The sequence below is a fragment of the Gallinula chloropus genome (assembly GCF_964237585.1).
Source record: "Gallinula chloropus genome assembly, chromosome: 26".
Lineage (NCBI taxonomy): Eukaryota > Metazoa > Chordata > Aves > Gruiformes > Rallidae > Gallinula > Gallinula chloropus.
In genome coordinates, this window is record NC_140111.1 from 4,465,700 (window position 1) to 4,489,047 (window position 23,348).

The following is a 23,348-nucleotide window of genomic DNA, read 5'->3' on the forward strand; positions in this document are numbered from 1 at the left end:
CAGCTTTGGAATGTGGGGACAAAACAGGACTGAGGGGGAATTGTTTGAGGGGCCTGGAAAACCAGCAGCTTCCTCAGACCTACAGACACAGGGCAGCTCCATGCCCTCACCCAACCTCAGGCTCAGGCACTGTGTGAAGGGCAAGAGGTACCCTTCATGCTGGGGGTTGCTGTGCCACCCCCTCCCATCTCCCTGTCCTGCTGTGGCCCCTGACACCAGCAGTGAGTGGCACAAACTGTCAGAACTGCATCCAGGGGAGACCCCAGGCTGGGAAAAGAAACCAGCCCTGGGGCAAGCACAGCCTGTGGCGTGAGCAACTGGGCCAGGGCAGCCCTCAGGTACCTGGCTGCTGGGTACAGGCAATCTGAGGATGCCCATGACATTCACTCAGACAGAAGCCGGTTCTTGGCCAACCAGTTTTATTTTTCAAGTCCAAAGATAAAGCAGACACACTGCAGCAGCTGGGGAAACAGGAGCTGTGACCTGTTAGGCTGAAAGCAGGCGCTGGGAGAGGTACCCGCAGGAGCCACCGGCTGCCAGGAGCACGGAGCAGCGCAGGGACCAGCCATGCAGGTTCCTCACACACCCCCTGAAGCGCTGCAGCTCCTTCGCACTCAGCTGACAGACATTAGTGTTCTCCCCTCCAGAGGCTGCAACGAAAAAGGCTGGGAACAGCAGGTAACGAGCCCTTTGGGGGCAAGAGAAGTCTTTTCACCCCCATGGGCAGCTCCAGACTGCAGCTGTGCCCAGTGCGAGTAACTGACTTGTAAAACCAGCGCCCCCAAACAGCTTGAAGCCACTGAGCCCGTGTGAAAGCATTTGCCCTGGCAACCACCAGAGAAATAACAGTCGCTGTTCACCCACACAAAGCACCATTTTCCAGCTACTGGCACGAAGTCTTCAAACAGTGTTAAGGGCTCCGACCCCTTCGTTACCGCTCCGGCTGACGCTCAGAGCAGCGCAGCGCTCCCCTCACCCAGAGCCCGCGGGTGCTGCAGGCTCAGAGCTGCAGCTCATCTATATTTCATAACCCTTCCCTTCTCCCACTGCAGCACAGCGCTTCCCCTTGCCGAGGTCAGCCCCAAGCCCTGTGCTCCCAGCTCAGCCAGAACCAAGCCTTGTTCTTGGCAGCATAAATACATCTATTTGCAAACACAGTTTTCAAGGCTGGTGTAAATAAATTCACGTTCGCCCTGCAGCAGCAAGTGCTTAATTATAGGTCAGAAAGGGGGTTCTGCTCCACTCTGCAACCCTTAACATGCTGTCACTGCAAACAAAGGCTGGCAGGACCCAGCCAGCCCCCTCCTACCTCTCGTCTTGCTTCGCTTGATGTGGGCAGAAGTAAAACTAAATCGATTCAAACATGGGCAATGATCACTTCACCATCCTTTGGTACAGACATCGGCCACAACCACCAACTGGGACATCTGACACCACAAGCACATGGCACACTGAGTTAAAGAGGTGCTTGAATTTTCTTTTCTGCTATATTTTTAAAAATTAAATCAAAAAAAAAAAAAAAAGCAGCTTCCAAAGAACCACTCGCCAGCCACGTGCCCCAAATTCCTGCTGCTTTTTAAACACACACCATATTCTGAATGAATCTTATCCCTTCAGAGTCCAACTGGCAAAGCCCCAGCTATCGCTTCCGCTCGCCTTTCTGTGTCCTTTTCTTCTCCTTCTCCTTCCTCTCCTGCTTGGCTAGCTTATCCTTCTCTCGCTGGAGTTTATCTTGCTCTTTTTTCTTCTGGAATTCATCTCGCAGCAGCTCCCGTTCCAGCTTCCTGGCATTCACCACATCCTCCACGTTTGTGTTCCGGAACAGCGCTGGTGGGGTGTTAAGGGCAGACAACACTGAAGCCGTGTGGCTCCCGCTCTGAGCTCAGCATCAGCTGGTTTATTCTAACCCCCCCCCCCTCCACCTTCCGACTCCCACTTCTGCTTCCTCACCCACCCAGTAAAGAATTTGGGAATGGAAAAGGTAAAAAGGCATCTCTGCTTGGTTCTCCAGATGGAAGAGTCGTAGAGTGAACACACGCTCCTAGAAAAGGATTTTTCCTAGAAAAATCAAGTTGCCTACAGGATCTTAAGATGGGTATGTAAAAAAATCAACTGTAAAAGCCCTCCACAAGCACAAGGACAGGCTGGGCAGAGGATGGATGGAGAGCAGCCCTGAGGAGAAGGACCTGAGGGTGCTGATGGATGGCAGGCTCAGCATGAGCTGGCAGTGTGCACTGGCCGCTCAGGTGGCCACCCGTGTCCTGGGCTGCATCAAGAACAGCGTGGGCAGCAGGTTGGGGGGGGATTCTGCCCCTGTGGTGAGACCCCACCTGCAGTGCTGTGTCCAGCTCTGGGGTCCCCAGGACAGGAAAGACATGGAGCTGTTGGAGCGAGTCCAGAGGAGCCACAAAGATGATCAGAGGGCTGGAGCCCCTCTCCTGTGAAGACAGGCTGAGAGAGTTGGGCTGGTTCAGCCTGGAGAAGAGAAGGCTCCAGGGAGACCTAACTGCAGCATCCCAATCCTTAAAGGGGTCCTACAGGAACGTGGGAGAGGGGCTGTTCCCCAGGGTGTGCAGGGGCAGGACAAGAGACAATGGCTTCAAGCTGGAAGAGGGCAGGGTCAGGTGAGACGTTAGGAAGGAATTCTTCACTCTGAGGGTGGGGAGGCCCTGGCACAGGGTGCCCAGAAAGGCTGGGGAAGCCCCTGGATCCCTGGCAGGGCTCAAGGCTGGGTTGGATGTGGCTTTGGGCACCCTGGGTTAGGGGGTGTCCCTGCCTGTGGCAGGGGGTTGGAATTAGGTGATCTTTGAGGTCCCTCCCAACCCAAAGCACTCTCTGATTCTACAAAATTAAGAGGAATAAAAACAGCACTTAAGAGTTTGGCTTCTTCACAGGGATTCACTACAACTGTGCGACACGGTATGTTCCATGTATGTGCCTGTGGTTGGAGCTGGCAGCCCCAGGATGGAGCCAGCAAGTCAAAGGTGTCCCCAGGAGCTCCTGAATGAGCCCAGCCAGTCTCATGTCCTCTGTCCTGCAGCAAAAGGTGGGTGGCTTTGGGAAGAGCCTTAGGAAGAGCGAGCGGGTGTCTCTTCCCCCTCACCATCAGTAATGTAAGGACAAGAATAATTCAGGTTTCACTTCTTAATTCAGTGCTGAAACCCAGTTCCACCTTAAACCTGGCAGCAGGTGAGCTCAAGGAATGTCCTGAATTACTGGGACCAGGTGGGATACTTGCTCCTTGCTCACTGAAGCTCAGCAGCAGCACAGCCTTAGGACTTACCCAGTAGTTTTGTTTCTGTTGCACTTAACAATAAATCCTGACACAATTCACCTCTCTGGACAACAGTTAACTTGAAGCTGATGTTCTGGGAGAATACTCATTATTCATAAGATGTTCTGTGAGGTTGCAGTGAGTGGAGGAAGGAAGGAACAGAGAGAAAAGAGACTGACAGGACCTGTGCACAGGACAGGGAGCATCATGAGCAAGGTCAGGCTACATGGAGAGACAAAGGAATCACCAAACTTAAACGGGGCCCTAAAGAAACAGGGAACAACCCACGGTGATAAGGAAGAACAGGGAATCTCCCCATGGAAGATGCCTTCAGGAATCCCCAGTCCTGACAACTCAAAGGATACATTTTTCTGATCCAATATTTACTGCTGTGGCCGTGGATCCATCCTGCTCATCCTCACCAGTGAGGGAGTTAAGGAAATACCAGTGTCAGTAAGAACATGAACACAGACCATCAAGGCCCCCACACCACAACCACCCATGTTCAGCTCCTCCTGCTGCTCGAGCACCAGGTACAACCCCTCCCCATTCAACTTTGCTGTTCAAGGCAGAACCTGTTCTTCAGCACCACAAGGAGTTAACTTGAAACTCCCCCCCTCCACACACACTCTCCCTAAAGATCATTCCAGGATCATTCCAGGAGGAGACTCACTCCTGCACCACACCTGGGCCAGACAAACCTTCTTGGGGCTGGCAGATGTTGGTGGGGAGTGTGGGGATGGCAAAGACACTCAAGGGAGCGTCTGCTCATGGCACTCCACAAACTCCATGCTCTTTTCCATGGAAGTTACTTTATCAGGGAGAAAGAAGATTGAAAAGTGTCTCCAATTCTCCCTGGTACCAGACCCAGAGACATTAACAAACACTCTCCAGCAAAGCCCAGAGCTTCACCCAGGCCAGGAAAAGGATATTCCTCCTCATCAGTCACGTTGGCATACTGGGCCAGGAGGGCAGCTTTCCTCTGCTGCTCTTCCTGGGACACCTCCTTCGGCTTCACCACGATCTTGGCCTGCTTCTCCATCATGCTGGCGATGGCTCGGAGCTCATCTGGCAAGGAGAGGAGCCAGTACATCAGTCAGTCCCAGCTGAAAGACCCCACACACTGCCACTGTCCCCAAAAGGCACCGTCCCACTGTGGCTGTCCCCCATCTCCATGGAGAAGGCTCACCCAAAAACACCCCCCACCCTCCTCCCAAGGTGCTGTCAACACCCAGAGTGCAGCCAGCCAGCTGCTTCCAGGAATTCCCTCTTGGATTTGAGAGGGCAGGAGCTGCAGAGGACCCCCTGAGGAGGCACCTGATGTGGTGACACCAGCGTCCCCGTGTGAGGAGGCATCTCCCTGTGCTGCACACAGCCATGACCAGACGCTGTTCTTCCTGGAGCAAGGCAAGTTTCACAGTGAAACTCTGAACTCAGGAAGGCTCCAGCTAATGGAAATCCATTCACTCCAGATTCCATTCTCTTCTGGGGAAAGGCAGCTGGCCATGGCTCCTGAACTACACACCTAAACCCCCAGCAAGCAGGGATTCTGCAAACCCAACGTGATGGATCACATGAACATGCTTCTCTACCCACCTAGGGAAGGGGACAGACCCCTTCTAACCCCAAAGGGCTGCTCCCCGTCTCTTCCAATCACATTTGGGGTTTGACACCATTTATTTGGATTCAGTTTGTTGTTAATTTATCCTCAGGATTTCATCACTCTATTGATTCCAGTGGAAATCTCAGTGAAATAATCAAGCCCATGTGTGTTAACAGCCCAGAGGGACACCCACTGCTACCTTCCAGCTGCAACATGAAACACCCCTGTGGGTAACCAACAGTCCAAGCAGGAGGAGTTCCCCAAAAGAGAAGCCCACTGAACCCCAGAAGAGTGTAACTTTTCCCTGCGAAGTTCAACAGTGAGGTCAGGCCAAGGGCTTCAGTGAATTTTGGGGGAAAGCCACTGAACTGCTGCATGGGGCAGCTGCCTCCTCTGCAGAGTGAGGTGAAAATCTGTGGGGAAACATGGACTGAGAGGAGAAAAGCCCCATGTCAGCACAGGCCTGAGGTGAGGACTCACTGGGGGAGCTGGTTTAGAGTGACATCACCCAGGGACAATGTTCTGTTTGTAACCAGAACCAACAGAAAAGCTGCAACACAAAGAAAAAAGCAGGATTTAGCCAAGGAAAAGCTCTTTCACCCTGAGGGTGTCAGAGCCCTGGGCCAGGCTGCCCAGAGAGGTTGGGGAGTCTCCATCTCTGGAGACATTCCAACCCCATGATCCTGGACACTGTCCTGTGCAGCCTGCTCGAGGGGATCCTGCTCTGGGGGGTTGGACTGGGTGATATCCACAGGTCCCTGCCAACCCCCATCGTTCTGGGATGCTGTGAAAAGGGATGTTACATTGCTGTGGGCTGTGGTGAGGTCTGTGCAGTTGGAAGTTCACTTACTGTTCCATAAAGGATGCTTAAACCAGAGAAACCTTCCCAACATCTACTTCTCTGCACTCCAGAGCTCTACCCAGTGACCAGAACAAGCCTCCTCTGATGCACAGGACCAAGACAGAGGTCTCTGCTCCCAAGCTGACAGCTGAAGATGAGGGATGGAGTCAGAGGGGCTGCACAGAAACCATGGCACTGTACACATACCTGGGAAAGGAGCATCAGCCCCACTGAGCTTCCCCCCAGCAAGCATTTGGGGGGAAGGGACAAAAACAATACTCCTTGTAGGAAATGATTTTGAAAAAGGAAGGAAGAACGCTCTCCTGATGCCTTCTGGGACCTTCTCCTGGGGTGAGCAGCAGAAGGGAGAGCACAGCTCTCCATGGGTGCAATAGAAAACACACTTGCTTTCCAAACCAGCATAAGCTGAAGTAGCAACAGGCATTTTATACCACAGCAGCTGCACCAGGTGCCACTGCTACAACGTTATTTTTCAACAGGGAGAAAGCCCAAGGTGTTTTGGGAAAGGAAATGTTAAAAATCCTACAGGGAAAAAAATGCAAATTAGCTTTTCTTCTGGAGCATTACAAACCTGAAGAGCAGCAGGATGCTAGGAACAGCCAGAAGGGAAACTGCTCATCCTCATTTCATATCTCAAGAAAAAACAGCAAAGCAGCAATGGCAATGGGAAGCAAGTCAGATCTGTGGACATATCAGCAGCGTTGGTTTGAACTCCTGACAGGACAAACACAGAGTCTCCTCTGGGTAAGGGCCTGCAGATGACTCACACTGGGAGGAAACACACACTGAACAGCAACACTACCTTCTTTTGTCTCTTTGGCGTCAACAATCTGGGATTCAGACCACTTCTCCACGACTTCCCTGCACACATCGTTTAAGAGATCTTCTTCCTAGGGAGGGAAAAGAGACTCCTCAGTCTGGGAGCAGAGCTGGGCTGCTTTAAACAGGCACAAATCGGGTATGAAAAGCAGGAGCTGCAGAGAAACTGAACACCCAGCGAGAAGCTGGAGCCACCCAGCTTCACCCATGAAACACACACACAGAGTCACAGAGCTGCAGGGGCTGGAAGGGACCTCCAGAGCTCATGGGGTCCAACCCCCTGCCAAAGCAGCTCCCTAGGACAGGGCACACAGTTCGGTGTCCAGACGGGGCTGGAATCTCTCCAGAGAAGGAGCCTCCACACCCCCTGCGCTGCCTGTCCCACAGGCCGGGGTCCAGCCAGGCCCCGGGGGCGCTGGGGGCGGCGGCCGCTTCCCCACCCGAGGGCTGCGTGTCGGGGGCGGGGACGGCGCCCCCGAGTCTCCCGCGCCAGCCCCGCAACGACCCGCCCGTCGCCTGCCGGGGACGTGAGGGAGGCCCGGCGGGGAGGCGGAGAGCTCAGCGGCGCGGGCCGGGCGGCGGCACCGCCTCCGCCCCCAGACTCACCGCGCCCGGCCGGGCCACCGGCGACGAGCGGCACCCCCCGGCCCGGCCCGGCCCGGCCCTCACCAGGCAGGCGGCCAGGACCCCGCGCAGCGCCTCCAGCCGCTCCTCGTCGCTCTCCTCCTCGCGGAGCAGCCCCTGGATGTAGGCCCCGTACACAGCGCGGTCGAGGCCCAGCGCCTCCAGCCGCCCCGCCAGCCACTCCGCAAACCCACCCGCCACCTCCCCACCGGGCGCCGCCATCTTGGAGCGCCGCCGCCGCCACCACGCATGCGCGCCAGCCCACCCCGCGGGGAGCGCGAAGTGGGGGGGGGGGCGCGACGGCGGCCGCAGAGGACAAACTTGTGGCGGTACCGCCGGAGGAAGCGGCTGCTGTAGAACCGGTTCGTCCCCTCCTGCCCGCGGGCTGCGGGAGTCACGGCTCGTTGGTGCCGGCAGCCGCGTCCCGCTGCCCCGCTCCTCCCTCTCAGGAGCGGCGAAGGCGCTTGCCCGGCTTCGCAGGCAGCGGGGTGTCCCGGCGCGGCCGCCGTGCGGGGCGGGGCGGGGCGGGAATTTAAGCGGCGGCAGCAGCGCCCGCCCGGCGCGGGTGTCATGGCGGGACCCGCCGCTCCCCGGCCCCTCCGCGGGAAGACCTTCTACCTCGACCTGCCGAGCGGGCGGAGCGCACGGGAGCTGGCGGAGGCCATCCGGCGCCTCGGCGGGGTGAGCGGCGGGTGCCTGGGGGGAGCTGCCCGCGCCTGGTGGCCGCCTCCGCGTCCCTCCTTCCCTCCGCTGCCGCCCGCGGTGGCTGTCCGGGCTCCCCGGCTGCTCCTTTCCCCGTGCCCGCCGGCCCTCGCCCTCCTCCTCGGGGAAGGCGGCCGCCGTGCCGCTTCCCGGGGGCCGCGGGCGGCAGCCGGTCCCGGGCGGTGGTGACCGGCAGCGGGGAGAGCGCCCGGCCGGCCCTGCCCGGCTCCCCGCAGCTCCCGCGGCGCTGCCCGGGAAGCTGGGGGGGCTCTGCGGGGTGAGGGGGGTGCCAACCGCTCCCAACCCCTGTCCCTCAACGCCCCATCTCTGGGCTCCCCCCGGGATGGTGGTTCCACCGTCTCCCCGGGCCGTGGGTTCCCTCTCTGGGAAGAAATTCTCCCTGGCATCTGGTCTGAACCCTCCCTGGTGCTGCTCCCGGTGCTTCCTCCTGTCCTGTTGCTTGTCGGCGGGGAGAAGGGGTCAGGCCCCACCTCTGCAGCTCGGTACAGGCTGACCGGGTCCCCCCCGAGCCTCCTCCAGACCAGACACCCCCAGTTCCCCCAGCTGCTCCTCATAACCTTTGTTCTCCAGTCCCCTCCCCAGCCTGTTGCCTCCTCTGGATGTGCCCCAGCACCTCCCTGTAGTGAGGGGCCCAACCCTGAGCCCCAGTTTCTGTCTGGAGGGGGGTGGGGGGTGTGATTTGGGCAACCTTGTGTAGCTCCAGGCCTGGAGGTTGGTGGCCCTGCCTGTGGCAGGGGGGTTGGAGCTCTGTGACCCTTGGGGTCCCTTCCCACCCAGCCCATTCTATGAGTCTATGATTTGGGCTCCTAGTTCCCTGGTTGTTCTGTGTGGAGCTGCTTGTCCCAGCTGCCTGCTTTGTGCTTTACTGTGCTAAGATGTGCTCTGCTGTTCTGAGAGCAGAGCTCTCCCTTGCTGGTAGCCCATGCCCAGCACCTTTTCCCTAGTTAATGCTTTTATTTTCCCCTGAAACCACTGCATGGTCAGTAATAGCACTGTAGAAGTCTCACTCTGAGGGTGGTGATGGTTATTTGCAGTGTATCTAGGGCACCTGCTCTCTGCATGTCCTGGGATCTCACCCCTTTCTGGGAGACAGCAGTAAGGAGTGGAAGAAGGAGCTACTTGTAGAGACAAGTACTTCAGCACTGCACACGTGGTTAGGCTGAAGGCAGTAGTTCTGGCTTAGCAGGACTCATTCAGCTCCCTTGGGCAGTTTCAGAGCTGCTCTGTCCTGTCTCTTGCTGCAGGTGACCGAAAGCTTCCTAAGCAAAGAAGTCAGCTACGTGGTTTCCAGCAGCAAAGAAGCCAGAAGAGACAAAGCCAGGGCTCAGCCTGACCAGAGGCACAATGCTGCTTCAGAAGCTGTGAAAGCCACAAGCCCTGTGCCTTCCACCTCCAAGGGGAGCCGTGCCAGACCTCACCAGAAGCCTCCAGACACTGTAAGAGTGATAAAGGTTTAGGTCTGAGGGATCTAGGTTAGAACCTGAGAGCGGTGTTGGAAGGTAAAGGTGTCCCTGCCCTGAGCTAACGTGGTGTGAAGTTTGTTCCCCCTTGTTTTGCCTTTGTTGTGGCTTTGCCCCAGGTGGCAGCTGAGCACCAAACAGCCACCTGCTCACTCCCCCAAGGGGAGAAATGGGAAGGAAGGAAAAACTAGGGGAGACTAAGGCAAACCTTGTGGTTTGGGGTAAGGGTGGTTTGCTGGGACAGCAAAGGGAGGGAGAAATGCCAGTAACTGGACTTGATAGCAAAATAGAACTGGTGATACAGGATGCAGCTTCTCCCTGAACAGCACAGCTCAGGCTGTCACCAAACCATGTGTCCTGGAGCCCTGTGCTCCTCCCCTCCTCAGCCCCTTTTATGCTGAGCACGATTGGCACTGACTACCCTCTTTGTCCAGTTTGGGCCACCTGTCCCAGCTGTGTCCCCCTCCCAGCTTCCTGGGTGCCCCCCACCTTCTCCTTAGCAGGGCAGGATGAACAACTGAGATGTCCTTGACTGATTGGCAACAGCTAAAAACATCCCTGTGTTATCAGCACTGTTCCCACCCTGACTCCAAACACCAGCACCCTGCTGCTAGGAGGAGGATTAACTCTTTCCCAGCTGAACCCAGGACATGTGTCCATGTGCATTCCAGTGTTCCTCGTGTCTGTGTGTCGTTGGCTGCTCAGATGGGTCACAGCTTTGAGCTGGGAAACAAAGGATATCTCCTCAAGTGGAAGCAGAGGGCTTGGCTGGCTTCCCAGCAGACTTGGCAGTCTGTCCTGCTGCAGGGAAACACAGACAGGATAAGATGGTTGCAGGCTGTGGGTGTGCTCACACACGGGGTAGGGCAAGGCCACTGGGGAGGAGAGTCAAGGGCAGCTTGCAGAAGGGTTTCTCTAGGATTCACCCTGCCCAGGCTGGGATTTCTGCTTGGTAGCACTTGTGGCCAGTGCTCCAATGTTTTGTGTGGAGCACTGGTGTCTGCTGGAAGCTGTGGCTGTGGGGACAGCCTGCTACCCCAGTCTGGGCCAGCTGGATCTGAGCTGCCTGTGGGTGGGAAGCCTGGGCTCACATCAGGGGTTTCAAACCCTTTTTGTCCCCCCATTTTTCTTACAAAAAGCTTAACCCCTTTGCTGGTCACTGCCTTGCAGATGAGGTATCCTTCCCAGGAAGGGCTCACAGGGGTGTTCTTAACCCTTGCCAGCCAGGAGGGATGTGGCAGACAGTTTCTGAGTGAAGATGCTGCTTCCTCTTGGCTCACTCTGGGGTTTTCCCTGCTGTTCAATAAAAGCCAGACCTTGGCTGAACAGCTGCTTGGCCTGGAGAGAACAGGTGCCTCTGTGGTTTGTGTTCCCTGGAAATGCTGGTCCTGCTGTCTGTGAAATGAAGCCTTGGCCAGACTCTTCTGCCAGCAGGGAATGGGTATTGCTAGAAATGGTTTTCCTGGGCAGCCTCAGCTCTTCCCTTTGATGTAGCACTTGGCTTCTTCCTCTGCAGGCCCTGATCAGCAGGGGGAAGGAGCTGCTGCAGAAGGCCATGAAGAATCAGGTGAGCAGCCTGGGCCTTTCTTCAGCTGGGGATGTTCCAAGTGTGGTGCAGGGCCAGTGGCAGCCACGTCTCCAGAGCCCCTGCCTGCTGAAGGGAGCAGCCCCTGGGGCTCCACTCCTGTGCACTGAGCAGTGTCATCAGGAATAGTGTGTGTGGGGCTGGGCTCCCTGGGGCAAGGAGGATGGGGAGTTGCTGGAGAGGGGACAGCAAAGGGCTATGGAGATGCTGAGGGGACTGGAACATCTCCCTGAGGAAGAGAGGCTGAGGGACTTGGGGCTGCTCAGCATAGAGAAGAGAAGACTGAGGGGGATCTTCTCAGTGCTGAGAAACCCTTGGGGGTGGGGGCAGGGGGATGGGTCAGTCTGTGTTTAGGGGTACCTAGGGACAGGACAAAGGGCCAAGGGCACAAACTGGAGCAGAGAAAGTCCCACCTAACGCTGAGGAGTTGCTTCTTTGCTGGGAGGGTGTCAGAGCCCTGTGCCAGGCTGCCCAGAGAGGTTGGGGAGTCTCCATCTCTGGGCACTGAGCTGAAGCCAAGTAGCTGGAGCAGAGGGGTCCCCTGCAGTCCCTTCTCTGGTATGACAAGTGGCCAAAAGAATCTTAGTACCCACTTCAAAGCTCATCCTATAGCAGGGATTACAAACCTGACCTAGCTGCAGCTGTTAGTGTGGGGTGGGTAACACAGGAGCTCCAACCTTTCCTGCCGTGCCCTGATTTTCAATCCCAGCTGTGCAATGGCCTGTCAAATGGGCACCAGGAAAATCTCTCCAGGCTAAATTTAGAGCTGCCTGTGCTCACACAGCCTTTGCCTCTTTGAGCTGTACCTTGCCAGCCCTCTCTGTTTGTACAGGACACCTGCAGTGGCAGCAGCATCCTCGCCAACGCTCGCCTGTGGGGAGTCCAGGTCCTGCACACGGATGGTATCCTTCCTTGTAGGGTGAAATTTAGCCCTTGGTAATTAGTGATTTGTGTGACAAGTGGAGCAGAAGTGATGTAGTGAGTGTGGTACAGAAGGAAGGAGTTGCAAATGATGCCTGGTCCTTGGCTGGGGCTGCCCTGTGTGTACTGAACATGCCACTGTCAGACTTAACAATAGCTGAGCCTGTTGTAAGATGAGAACACGTTAATAGCTTGGTCTGGATGTTAATTTGCTCCAAAAAGAACCTTTTTATTAATTGACCTGGAAGTAGGGCTCATGATAACAACAGGATTTAGTGGGTTTTAATTAGAAAGTGCTGATGTGTGAGGCCCTGTGCTGCTGAAGGCACTTCCCATCTCTGATGAGAGGGTGATGGGGAAGATGGATGGTGAAACTTTGGGTCTAATAATAGGCCTGGAGTAAAAGGCTACTGAGTGTCTGACAGTGACATACAGCCAGGCTGAGCTTGTCTGGATCCCTGGTGGAGGCAGCTGCTGTTCCTGAGCAGCGAGCTCTGCTGAGCTGCAGCGGTGTCACGAGTCCATGGGGGCTTTCAGACAGGGTCTGCACAATTCCCATCAGCATCTCCTTCCTGTGGAGCCTTAAAGCCAATTCTGGCTGTGCTGAGGAGCAGAACAGGGTGCTGTCCCTCAAAGTGCTTTTCCTTGGCTTCTCCCTGGGGCAAACCCACTGTGTGGTGGTGATGCTCTGCCAGGCTCAGGCGCTGAGTGCTCTTTCCCAGTGTGGATGGGCAGTTAGGCTCATGCCCTGAGTGGGGGGGACTGCTTTCCCTGAGTGGGGGGGACTGCTTTCCCTGAGTGGGGGGGACTGCTTTCCCTGAGTGGGGGTTGTGCCTTCCTTTCTCTTGCTGGGCTATGGCTCCTTGACACCCTGCCTGCACAGACATGTTGGCGTACACTCAGCAGCTGCTGCGTGCTCTCTCAGGAGCAAGGAAACGGTGCCAGAAGACAGAGGTAACAGACCCAACTGCAGCTCAGTTGGAGAGTTCAGGATCCCCTGGGAGCTCTAAGTAATCCTGACTCCTCTGGGCCTCCTGGGCTAGGAAGCATGGGGATCTCTGGGTATTCATCCAACGTTGGGCAATCCACCACTGCTGCTTATTGACAGAGATGGCAAAATTCAAAGAACTTTTCCTTTTAAAGAGTGGGAGGGGGGGGAAACAAGAGGAGAACAAGGCAGCTGCTAGTTAACAACGTCCTCTGTGAGCAGGTAAGACTGATTTTTGACTTGTAGGGGGCAAAGGGTAAAACAGAGCCAAGCCAGCAGACTGGCCACGTAAGCTCTCTGTTTTACCAGGTGGAAGAGGCTGGTGTGAAGGTAGGGAGCAAGATCAGAGTGGCAGCCTCTATAATGTATTTAAAAATAACTCTAGGTAACTTGGGAGACAAACAAAATACCAGGAGGAGGTGGTACAGTCTCTGCAGGAGCTCTGAAGTGGTGGGTGAGGCAGCTCTAGTCTCACTTTGCTGCTCTGGGATGGGTTATTCCAGCCTCTGCCTGTGCTGGTTCCCACACTAAATATGGTGCATTTTCCCTTTAGGCAAAGTGCCTTGTGTCTGGATCGAAACCTCACAAAGGTAGGCCTGGAATTCATGCTCCTACTTATGCTTAGATGTAGAGGTATTTAAGAGAAAAACTTGTTTAAGACTTAAAAACCCCTCTGAAACTCCAGCAGCCCCAAGTTTGCCGACTCTTAGGGCAGTTTCTCTTCGGTGTGGGTTTTGTAGCTCCTCCTTGGAGTCTCTCTGCAGCCTCCCAGCACAGCTGAGGGTGTTCCCCCTTCCTTTTTGGGCGCTGTGTGTTTTTTCAATCCCCATAAACCCTTTACTGTGCAGCTCCCAGGATCCCAAGGCACCTGAGAGCTGCTCTGCTGGCACCGCTCGCCGAATCCACCGGCTCGAGCGAAGCTTCCCCAGGATAATGCATCCCACAGAGGAGAGCGTGTTCCTCACAGCCCACTCACTGCTGTTGGGCTGGAATGTTCTGCTGAGACACCAGCAAAGGATGGGGAGGGTGGGGGGTGGGGAAACCAGGTTCTGTGCTCAGACAAGAGCTGGTTGTGGGACTGAGATTGGCACCCGTGACGTAAATGAACGTGTGGGGCTGGTTTGACTCCGCTCCGCAGCCGAGCCAGCGCTCGGGAATATCTCTGAGCAGATTCCACCCTGGATTCTCTGTGAGCCACTGGGAAAGGTTATTTCCCAGTTTGGGGTCAGGGAAGGGAGGGAAAGTGGTGTGTGTGGGGGGGAAAAAAGCTTAGAGAAGCTGTTGGATGAGGCAGCTTGCGTGCTGCGAGCGCGGAGCTCTGCGCTGTGGCACACGCTGAACCCTGCCTGGGGACTCGGTGGTGACAGCTGAGCTGTTTGTCAGTGCTCTGCCACAGCGCTGGGGAGACCCTGGGCACCAGCCTGAGTCTTTATCTGGGGCCCTGGATGTGGCCTTGCTGAGGAAGTGCTGAGCATTTGGCAGCGTTTCCCAGCAGGAAACAAATTGATCCTGTGCTGAAATAGCTGCGGCGGTGATGTAACAGCGCGGCTGAGGAGAGCGCAGGGGGAGCTGGGGAGGGCAGGTGGGCTTGGCCCTTCTGGAGGGGCAGGTTAGTGCTTCTTTGGAGGAAAAATAGCATGGAGAGGCAGGATCACCAGAGGCTCAGTTTCAGGCCAGGCAGGTGCCCTGTGGGAATACCTCAGCATTGGGTTTGTTTAACCGGGTCCCCGCTCGGGTTTCCAGCCTGAGCGTAACGTTACTGCCTGCCAGACAGGAGGGACCCAGCAGCAGCAGCTTCTCCCAGCCCAGCTCCAAAAGCTGTCCCCAAAGGCACTGCTGAGGCATTCTCCTCCCTTAATGTGTAGTACACAGGAAGCCTGGCTGCTGCTTGTCCTCCTCAGGGACCAGGCGAAGGCCAGGAGCTCTCCCCGTGCCAGGCTTGGCTGTGTGGTGTCTTGGTGTGTCTCCAGCAGCTCTTACTGCTTTGACTTGACCATCCCAGGCTGAGCTGTTCTGAACTGTGCAGGGAGAACAAGGCTCTGGAAGGGTTGGTGCTGAGCTCTGCTTGCACGGCTCCTGTTTCTGGCAGGCTTGTCTCAGGCTGGGCAGCATGGCACGTTGAGTTTTTAGGGTTCCAGGCAGAATTGGGGTTTAGGCCACTGGCTGTTAACAGTGACTAGGTGTTAAGGATGGAGGGGGCTGAGCTGGGTGGTCTTTGGATAGTGGAAAGGGTCTGCAGTGGGGCTGTCTCTAGGCTTGGCTCACCCTACTGCACACTGGAGGTGAGGGCTGTTGGAGGTCACCCCAAGAGCTGCGTTGGCCATGCTTAGTGTAGTGTTCATGTGGTGTCAGAAGCACTGGTGAGCCTGGTTTGGAGCCCAGTTCTGTTGGGGGATTGGTGAATTGGCCTCAAGTTGGAGCACAGGGAGTTCCACACCAACATGGGGAAGAACTTTTCCCCAGTGAGGGTGAGGGAGCCCTGGGACAGGCTGCCCAGGGGGTGTGGAGTCTCCTTCTCTGGAGAGATTCCAGCCCCATCTGGACACCGACCTGTGTGACCTGTCCTAGGGAGCTGCTTTGGCAGGGGGTTGGACCTGATGAGCTCTGGAGGTCCCTTCCAACCCCTGTGGTTCTGTGATTCTCTGATTCTGTGAATTAGTAAGAAATTTGGTCAGGGCAGCTTCTAACCACCTTTCTTTATAGCAGGAAAATTGAAGCCCCCGTTCCTGAAGGTTGAAGACCAGAGCAGGTAAATGTGGCTTTTGAAAACATCACAGCCAAACTCTGTTAACACCCTGGGGAGGGAATCCTTTACTGGTTTTATTTGCATGGGGACAGAGAATATTATCTCTAGGGCAGAGTGTTGCCTTCTCTGAAGACCCTGTTACAAGCTGACCCTTGCCAAGAGAGAGGCAGCTGGAGTTTGGAGAAACAATCCAGGTGGCTCCTGTGTCAGAGGGAGGAAAAAGGTGTTAAATGAGACTTGACAACAGAGTTTGCTTCCTTGCTCAGATTCCATTTGTGATCCTCTGCAGGTCACTTAATCTGCCTGAGCCCTCTGAGATGGGGGAAGAGATTGAAACACATGAGGTCAGAGCCTGTAACTTGATTACAGCGCTGGGCGCACGGGGATCTGATCTCTGTGGTGTTTCTAACAACTCTGTAACTCTAACGGCACCCAGAGTGCCAATTAATTATTCCAAAAGCAGCAGCTAAGGCAGCTGAGGAGTCAAATATTTGGCTTTTCATGCTGTATGTAACAAAGTGTGAAGAGATGTGGTCTGGGAGTCGAAGCTTCCCACGCGGCTGCGTGGCTGGCAGGGCTGTGCTGGCTGCTGCTGCTCTGCCTCAGGGGCAGGGGGTGGGTTTTCAGCTGAGGAGGTGTTTCTGTCCAAAACGTGCCCCCTGTCAGTGCTGTTACTGGGAGTCTGGTTTAGCTCTTGCAGTGAGAAGCAGGCAGTCTCACAGGGAGGGTTGGCTCTCCAGCCACGCTGGTGATGTCCTGATCTGCTGCTTCCAGGCGATTCCGGCCCTTCCATCACCAGTTCAAAAGCTTTCCCAGCCTGAACTTCCTGGCACCCAAAACCTCCAGCCCGTTTGAGCCTCTGAAGAGCCTCTCAACCTCTTGCAGAGCCAGGTAGGCTGTAGCTCCTCCTGTGCAAGCTTTCAACCCAGCTCCCCTCGTAACTGGGGCCCTGCTGGGAGCTACCAAACCCCTTCCCTCTGGACATGGGTGAAGGGGCCCTGCTCTGGGCTACACGGCTGCAGCTCAGAGGCAGCACAGCCCCTGCCCTTCAGCAGGCAGCTGGGCAGTCAGTGAGGGCAGGGAAGATCTCTGTGGTTGCCTTGCAGGGGTGCTGAGGGCTGTCCCATGCGCAGCCACGGGGAGAAGAGCCCCAGATCCACCCCAGTCACTGTGCCAAAGAAGAGGAGGGGGTTCTGTGAGTGCTGCCAAGAGACCTTTGAAGAGCTGCAGAAGGTAAATGTTCCTTGCTAAGGTTCCAGGGACTGCTCAGAGGTTTCATTAATCACGTTATCACTGCGAGCTCTCTTAGGAGAAAGGCAGGAGACCAGTGGGCTCAGCCTGTAGATGAAAGCTATAGCATGTCAGTGCTCTGACCTGGGCTGGGCAGGCAGCAGGTTTGAAGATCATCTGAGGGCAGGAGGACCTCACAGATCCACCTGGAAGGTGGGAAGCCCGTTTGGCAGCAGTTGAGGGGGGGCACAGGCTGGTTAAAAAGGTGGGAAGAGGTTTTCTTGTCTCCTGAAAGGTGCCAAACGATGTAGAGCCCAGCCTGTAGTGGTTGGTATTTGGAGCCTGCACTTCCAGGAGGTGCTGGGGAAAGCTGTAGGCTGCTGTAGGACACAGAGACACGACCTCCTCATCAGCAGGTGGCTTTGGGAATGGGGTACTCACTGCGAGCAGCTGGGGGTGACAGCGCTGCCCACCTCTCCCAAACCTGCTTCCAGTGAGCTCTGCCTGGTGAAGAGGCCAGTTGTTAGGCTGTGGGAAGGGGCTGTTGCTGCACACTCCTGTGGAAGGCTGGGTGTTGCTAAAAGGGCCTTTACCACCTTCCAGCACCTCCAGAGCCCCCAGCACAAGAGGTTTGCACTGGACGACTCCCAGTACGCGCTGGTGGATCGCATCATCTCACAGCTCAGCAACGCCTTTGTGGAGCAGTCAGAGTAAGTCTGTGTGAGTCTGGTAGGTCCTGGAGCCAGAAAGCAGTGTGGTGCCACATGCTCATGGGAACAGGGCCTGAGTCCTCGTGCTGGCACCAGTCCTGAGCTCATGCCCTGTGCCAGGGAATCGGCTGGCAGGAAGCAGGGCTGCAGCTGACTGCAGGACCCACCTGGTGCTGCCAGGTTCAGATGAGCTGGGGGGAGATGCTCCTGAGCTTCTGTGGCTTCTCTGCTTTGGGGAGCTCCCCATGGACTTCTAGTGCCTGTTAAACTAGACAGAGCAGCTGGGGCCATCGCTCCCATCCCTGTGATGCAAACCCCACTGCTCTGCTGCACCCCTGTGCCTGGACCTCCAGCTGTCAATGTGGCTGAGCGATCTGTGTGCTGCCCCTCGCCCCTGTTTGCTGAGCCTCACCCCTCTCAAACTTCTCAGTGCCTCCTGAGCAAGGGCTTCCAAAATGCCACAGCACAGGAAGCGTGTCACCTCGCTGGGGGAGGGTCTGTTGCCAGGCCTGGAGTGAGCATTAACTGATGGTTCTTCTCAGGGTGCCTCGGTGCTGCCTGAGGGATGAGCGCTGGGTGCCTCCAGCACCAGCTCCAGGAGGGATTGAGATTCTGACAGCAGAGCTGGGAAAGGAGAAGGAGCAGCTGGAGCAGAGTGCTGGGAAACTGTCCATTGCTGAGGAACATGATGGTGGCCTGAAGACCAAGGAGTGTCCCCCTTGCCTGCCCATGGACAGGGTCAGTAATCCCGGAGGAGAGGGGCTGTTGGAGAGCTGCTCTGCAGGGACAGGGCTCCCCGGAGGGGTCTGCGCTACCTGGGGCACCACACAGGAGTCCCCAGTTCATACAGACTGGGGCTGGGTTCCTGACCTGGGCTGGGGGACCTGTGCAGCAGCTGCTTGTGTTGCAGAGGCAGTTCCTTCATCTGAACCTCAGCAGCAGCAGATGCCTGGGTCTGGCCATCTTCCACGAGCACGGCCTGTCCCCAGGAAGCGCCAGCTCTCCTCAGGACACAGCACCCAGGTGGAGAAGAAGCCCAGGCTGGAGCTGGCTGGTGGCCACTCTCCATGTGAGCAGACAAACCCCATGGATGGTGGGACAGGCACGCAAGGACAGGTGGCTGAGCCAGGCTTACTCAGTGTGGGGGGTGCTGGCAGCCTGCCCCTGAGCACAGAGCTCTGCACCAGACCTTGCTGCTCCTCCAGTTTGGACCCATGCCCACACAGGAGCCCAGGGGACCCCACGTCACGGCTGGGCTCCCTTGGGGCAGCATCAGTGGGATTTGGTCCCCCAGAGCCAGCAGCAGCTGGTGCTGTTGGTGAGGGTGGCTGGAGGGGAGCAAATGTGAGTTCCCAAGGGAAGCAGCTCACAAGGGAGAGCGAAAAAGCACCCAGAAATGTGAGTAGCCCTGATCCAGAGAGCGCAGGGAGTGCACCCAGCTGTCCTGCTGGCTGGGTGCCCTCTCCCAAACTGCCTGCGGTGGGAGCCAGATGTTGCTGCTCACTCTGTGTCACAGCAGCAGAGAAAATAGCCCCTGAAGTACCTGAGCTGCCAGGCCAGAGCAGAGAGCGGGCTCCCTGCCCGGGGCTCCTCCGGCCGCCCGCTCGGACCGAGCGCCGCTCCAGCCAGAGCTCATCCGAGTCAGACTGGGATCTCCAGCTGCTCTCCACTCTAACGGGCACCCAGGACAGCAGGATTCAGCCCGTGGACAGGGACTTGCTCCAGAGGACACATGTCAATATGAGGGACAGTGGGTATGAGTCACAGCTCTGCTCCGTCCTGAAGCAGAAAGCGGAGGACAAGAACTGCCGGGACTGCTGCACCGAGACCCAGGGACCCTCCTTCCCCATCTTTGAGACTGTTTTTGGCAGCTGGACTATTTAAAACCACCTCCTGGTTGTCCTCTGGCTCCTTGGCTGGAGCTGTGGAGCACCTGGGAGGGATTTAACACCCCACCCTTGCTTCCAGGACCAGGAGCTACAGCTCAGAGCCAAGTGAGACCATCAGCTGCTCTCTGGTCTGAAGCCACCCAGGGCTGCTGGGAATGGGGTGGGTTTGCTGTCCTTGGCTGGGAGCTTCTCTCCACTAACCCTTTGAGCCTGCAGCTTCCTCCTCTCACTCCTCTCTGGGCTGCTGACAGGATGCTCTTTGGAAGTGTCTCTTGAGCAGGAACATGCTCTTGCCTCTGTGGAGAGAGAGAGAGAGAGAGAGCATGGCCTGTTCCTCACCTGGGCCTTGGAGGTGATGGAGAGGAGGGTCCTGGGGCTGAGGTCTGGATTCCTCAGGGGCTGGGGTGTGGGAAGCCTTTGGTCATCTACAGCTGGTTTTAACTGGGACTGGGCTGGGGGGGCTTCTCTTTTTAAGGCAACTTTTAAACTCAAATAAAATGGAAGAGGAGATGCTGCTCTGTCTGGTGGCTGTGAACTCAAGCTTGGGTGGGTCCTCCTGCAGTAGGGGCTGGGTGGTGATGGGGCAGGAGCATTCTGGGAAGGGAGGGGGGTGATGGTGGGCACCAGGCTGGCCCTGGGGCCCATACACAGTCAGCCCTAAGCAGCTGCTGGGGACACATCCCTGTAGCTTCTTGCTGTCCCAGCTGAAGGACAAACCTCAGGAGAGGTGGGAACAGGCCTGGTACACCCACCCCTCGCTGTGCTCTGTCTGCTGGTGGGTCTGAGCAGCTCTTGTGACCCTCAGACAGCAGCAAGAGGTGACCTGGTGTGTCCCTTGTGGCCCTCAGCATTAAGAGGGGACCTGGGCACAGGTGTGGATGTGACTGGGTCACCTTGGGGTGTCGGTGGAGACACAGAGGGTGGTGGGAGATCAGCCCCAGGGTGAGGATTTGTGTGTAGCCCTCCCTGCCTTCCCTTCCTCCCCTAAACATTCTTGCCCCCCCCCTTCTGCACCAAAGTGCCATTGACAATGGGGGTGTCAAGGTGGCTTTTGGTGCAGGTGGGGAGGGGGCCCCTTGCACCCCCCCAACTCGCTGCTTAAAATCCTCCACAGGCTTCCCTGGGAGGCAGAGCTGGTGCTTTCAGGGGTGGCTCTGAGCAGCTAGTGAGTGCTGGGGGGCAGGGACCAGGCGTGGGGGGCTGGGGGGGAAGGTGCTCAGGAAAGGTCCACAGGGGGGGCCCACACCCACCATGGGGTGCTGGGTGCTGGTGTGGGCAGGGAATCCTTTCCCTGGGACCATTGTAGCTGGGGGGCTGGTGGGAGGAGATGGGGTGTGGGGTTGTCCCTGGGTGATGGGGGGAGCCCCCCCAGGGTGCTGGATGCTCTAGGGAGGGGGCTGGAGGTGCAGGAGGGTTTGGGCCAGGGTGGTAACACAGAATGGGTCTCAGAGGGAGTCTTGGTATGGGTCAGGGTCTTCTGTCCCAGCTGGGGGGCTCTAGTACTGGTTGGGGATTTGTTACTGGTGGGAAGCTCTGGTACTTGGACTCTGGTGCCTGCTGGGGACCAGTCAGGGGCTGGGGGGGCAGGCAGGGACTCAGTCACTCAGTCCCAGCTGGTACCAGGCTGGGGTGGGAGCTCAGTATGGGCTGGGGGCTCTGATTTGAGGGCGGGGGGTGTTGGTACTGGCTGGGAGGGTCCCGTGCTGGCTGGGGTGGGTCCTGTGCTGGCTGGGAAGCCCAGTACTGATGAGGGGTGTCCCACACTGGCTGGGAGGGCTGGTACTGGTTGGGGGGTGTCTGGTACTGGGGCAGTGGGTCTGGTGCTGGCACTCCAGTTCCCCACTGGTGCTCCAGTACCGGTGGGGGCTCCAGTCCCAGCCCGGTGGAGGCTGGTGGGGCTCCAGTACCGGCACGGGACGTGTCCCCGGGGGGATGCTCCGGCACCGAGGGGGGGGGATGGTGGGGGCAGGGATGCAGGTACCGGGCTGGGGGTCCCGGCCCCGCCGGTGCTGCAATGCCGGGGGGGTGCCAGCGGCGCTGCGGCAGCCGGGGCTGGGGGGTGCATTGGGGGAGCCGAAGGGGGGGGCGGCGAGGCCGGGGCGGGGCGGGGCGGCCCCGGGGCGGGCGCTGCCGGTTGCCGCTGCCGGCACCGGTGCCGGTGGCGGCGGCGGCGGGCGGCGGGGGGGAGGGGGAGGGGAGGGGGGGGGCGCGGGGGGGCGGCGGGCCCGGTGCCGTGCGCGCGTGCAGGGGGCGGGGGCGGCGCTCCCGGCCCGGCGGCCGCTCCCTGCCCGGCCCGGGGCGGAGGGACGGGCGGGACGGGCAGGACGGTCCCCGGCTCCGCGGGCCCGGCGCGGCCGCGCTCGGATTATGAGGGAGCCATGAGCCCGCTGCGGGGCTGGCTGCTGGCCGCGCTCCTCTCGCTCACCCCGCGGGCAGGTAGGTCCGGCCCCGGCCGCGGCATCATCGCCCCCCCCGGCATCGTCTCGGCATCACCCCGGTCCTGGTATCGCTCCTGGTACCGGTACCGGTACCGGCCCCGTTGCCGCCGCCGCTGCGGCTTTTTCGCTGCATCGACACATTTTTCCGCAGCGCCGCCCCGCAGCGCCCCGGGAGGGGCCGGGTTCTCCCACCCCCCCCCTCCACCTCGCCCCGCAACCCCCCCACCTCAGCCGCAGCCGCCCGGCCCCGCACCTGCCGCCCCGGAGCGGGGGGAGGGGGGGGCCCGGCCCGAACCCCCGGCCCTGCGTGTCCCCCCCACCAGAGGGGTCCCCACGCCAGCAGCCCCCAGCCCTGGGTGTCCCCTCCCGGGGTGTCCCCAGCGCGGCCCGGTGCCCTCCCGGGATGTGTCCCCGCAGCCGCTGCCCTGTCCCTGCAGCGGCACGCCGTGTCCCCTTGGGATGCGCCCCCGCACCAGACCCCCTGTCCCACCACTGTCCCCTCTGGGCTGTCCCCATGGAGGCCCTCCATGTCCCCTCACATGTCCCCCCAGCAACCCTCCGTGTCCCCTCCCGGAGCTGTCCCCATAGCAGGTTTCCGTGTCCCCTGGGATATGGCTCCACACCAGCCCCCCCCCCCCTCCGGTGTCCCCTGTGTGTCCCCTCGGGATGTGTCCCCATCCCGGCGCTCTCTGTGCCCCGCTCGTCCCCTCCAGCATGTGATGCTGCTCCCAGCGTCGCGCGTGTGTCCCCTTCCCCTGGTGCATTGGCATGCCTGGGCCCCCCGCGTCCCCTGGGTGCCCCCTTTGGATTTGTCCCCACCAGCCACCCGTGTGTCCTGGGTGTCCCCTCCAGGATGTGTCACTGTATCTGAGGCCCCGGACCTTCCTCTCCCAGATGTGTCCCCAAATTGGTCCCCCACATCCCCTGGGCTCCCCCTAGTCCCTGCTTCCTGCGTGTCCCCCCCTGGGCATCCCACCATACCTGGGTGCCCCCCCCACCCCAGTATCCCAGCCAGTCACCCTGGGACGTGTCCCCATACCCACCCTCCACCTCCCCTGTGTATTCCCTCCAGGACATGGGTGTCCCCTTTAGGATGTGGTACCCCAGAGCGCATCCCCATCCCTCCTCACCCCCAGCTCCCCCCCTCCCCTGCACCTCCCCTCCCTGGGCCAGCACGACTGGGTCCCCTCGCCCGCAGGTCCCGCCGCGCAGGCCGGTTCGCTGCAGCGGAGGCTCCCCCGGGCCGGATGGCAGGACGGGCGGGTGGTTTCCCAAATCACCCACCCCAGCAGGTTAGTGGGGCAGAGCTCGGGAGGAGAAGTCCCGAAGCATCAGCTGGACACCAGGGTCAGGAATGAGCCTGGAAGAGGAGGAGGAGGAGGTGGCAGCGGGCCCGTAAGTGAACTGGAACCCCCCCCTCCCCCATCCACTCTTTTCTGGGGTCCCTGGGTGGGTGGGCAGGTCCACAGGCAGCTG

General features: G+C 58.5%; 2 protein-coding genes across 2 annotated transcripts; one reads left to right on the forward strand and one right to left on the reverse strand.

The window, feature by feature from the left end:
- Positions 1-402: 402 nt before the first annotated feature.
- On the reverse strand, positions 403-7,407 carry CCDC43 (coiled-coil domain containing 43). The gene is made up of 5 exons (XM_084275341.1): positions 7,228-7,407; positions 6,542-6,629; positions 4,207-4,342; positions 3,640-3,698; positions 403-1,827 (listed from the first exon to the last, which is right to left on the reverse strand). The coding sequence occupies exons 1-5, from the start codon at positions 7,402-7,404 to the stop codon at positions 1,640-1,642; spliced, it is 648 nt and encodes a 215-aa protein (XP_084131467.1). The 5' UTR covers positions 7,405-7,407; the 3' UTR covers positions 403-1,639.
- Positions 7,408-7,752: 345 nt separating this feature from the next.
- DBF4B (DBF4B-CDC7 kinase regulatory subunit) lies at positions 7,753-19,552 on the forward strand (the record flags this gene model as incomplete). The annotated part of the gene is made up of 11 exons (XM_084275560.1): positions 7,753-7,863; positions 9,150-9,341; positions 10,882-10,932; positions 11,783-11,852; positions 12,755-12,825; positions 13,413-13,449; positions 15,566-15,608; positions 16,380-16,496; positions 16,712-16,838; positions 17,439-17,545; positions 18,088-19,552. 11 exons carry the CDS (start codon positions 7,753-7,755, stop codon positions 19,427-19,429), a joined length of 2,268 nt encoding a protein of 755 aa, XP_084131686.1. The 3' UTR covers positions 19,430-19,552.
- Between the last annotated feature and the right edge of the window lie 3,796 nt (positions 19,553-23,348).

Coding starts and splice junctions, on each gene's coding strand:
- CCDC43 (XM_084275341.1), bottom strand. CDS start 7,404: ATGGCGGCGCCCGGTGGGGAGGTGGCGGGTGGGTTTGCGGAGTGGCTG. Junction 6,630..7,227: donor GGGTCCTGGCCGCCTGCCTG/GTGAGGGCCGGG, acceptor TTCCCTCCCTAG/GAAGAAGATCTCTTAAACGA. Junction 3,699..4,206: donor AACGTGACTGATGAGGAGGA/ATATCCTTTTCC, acceptor TAACTCCCTCAC/TGGTGAGGATGAGCAGGATG.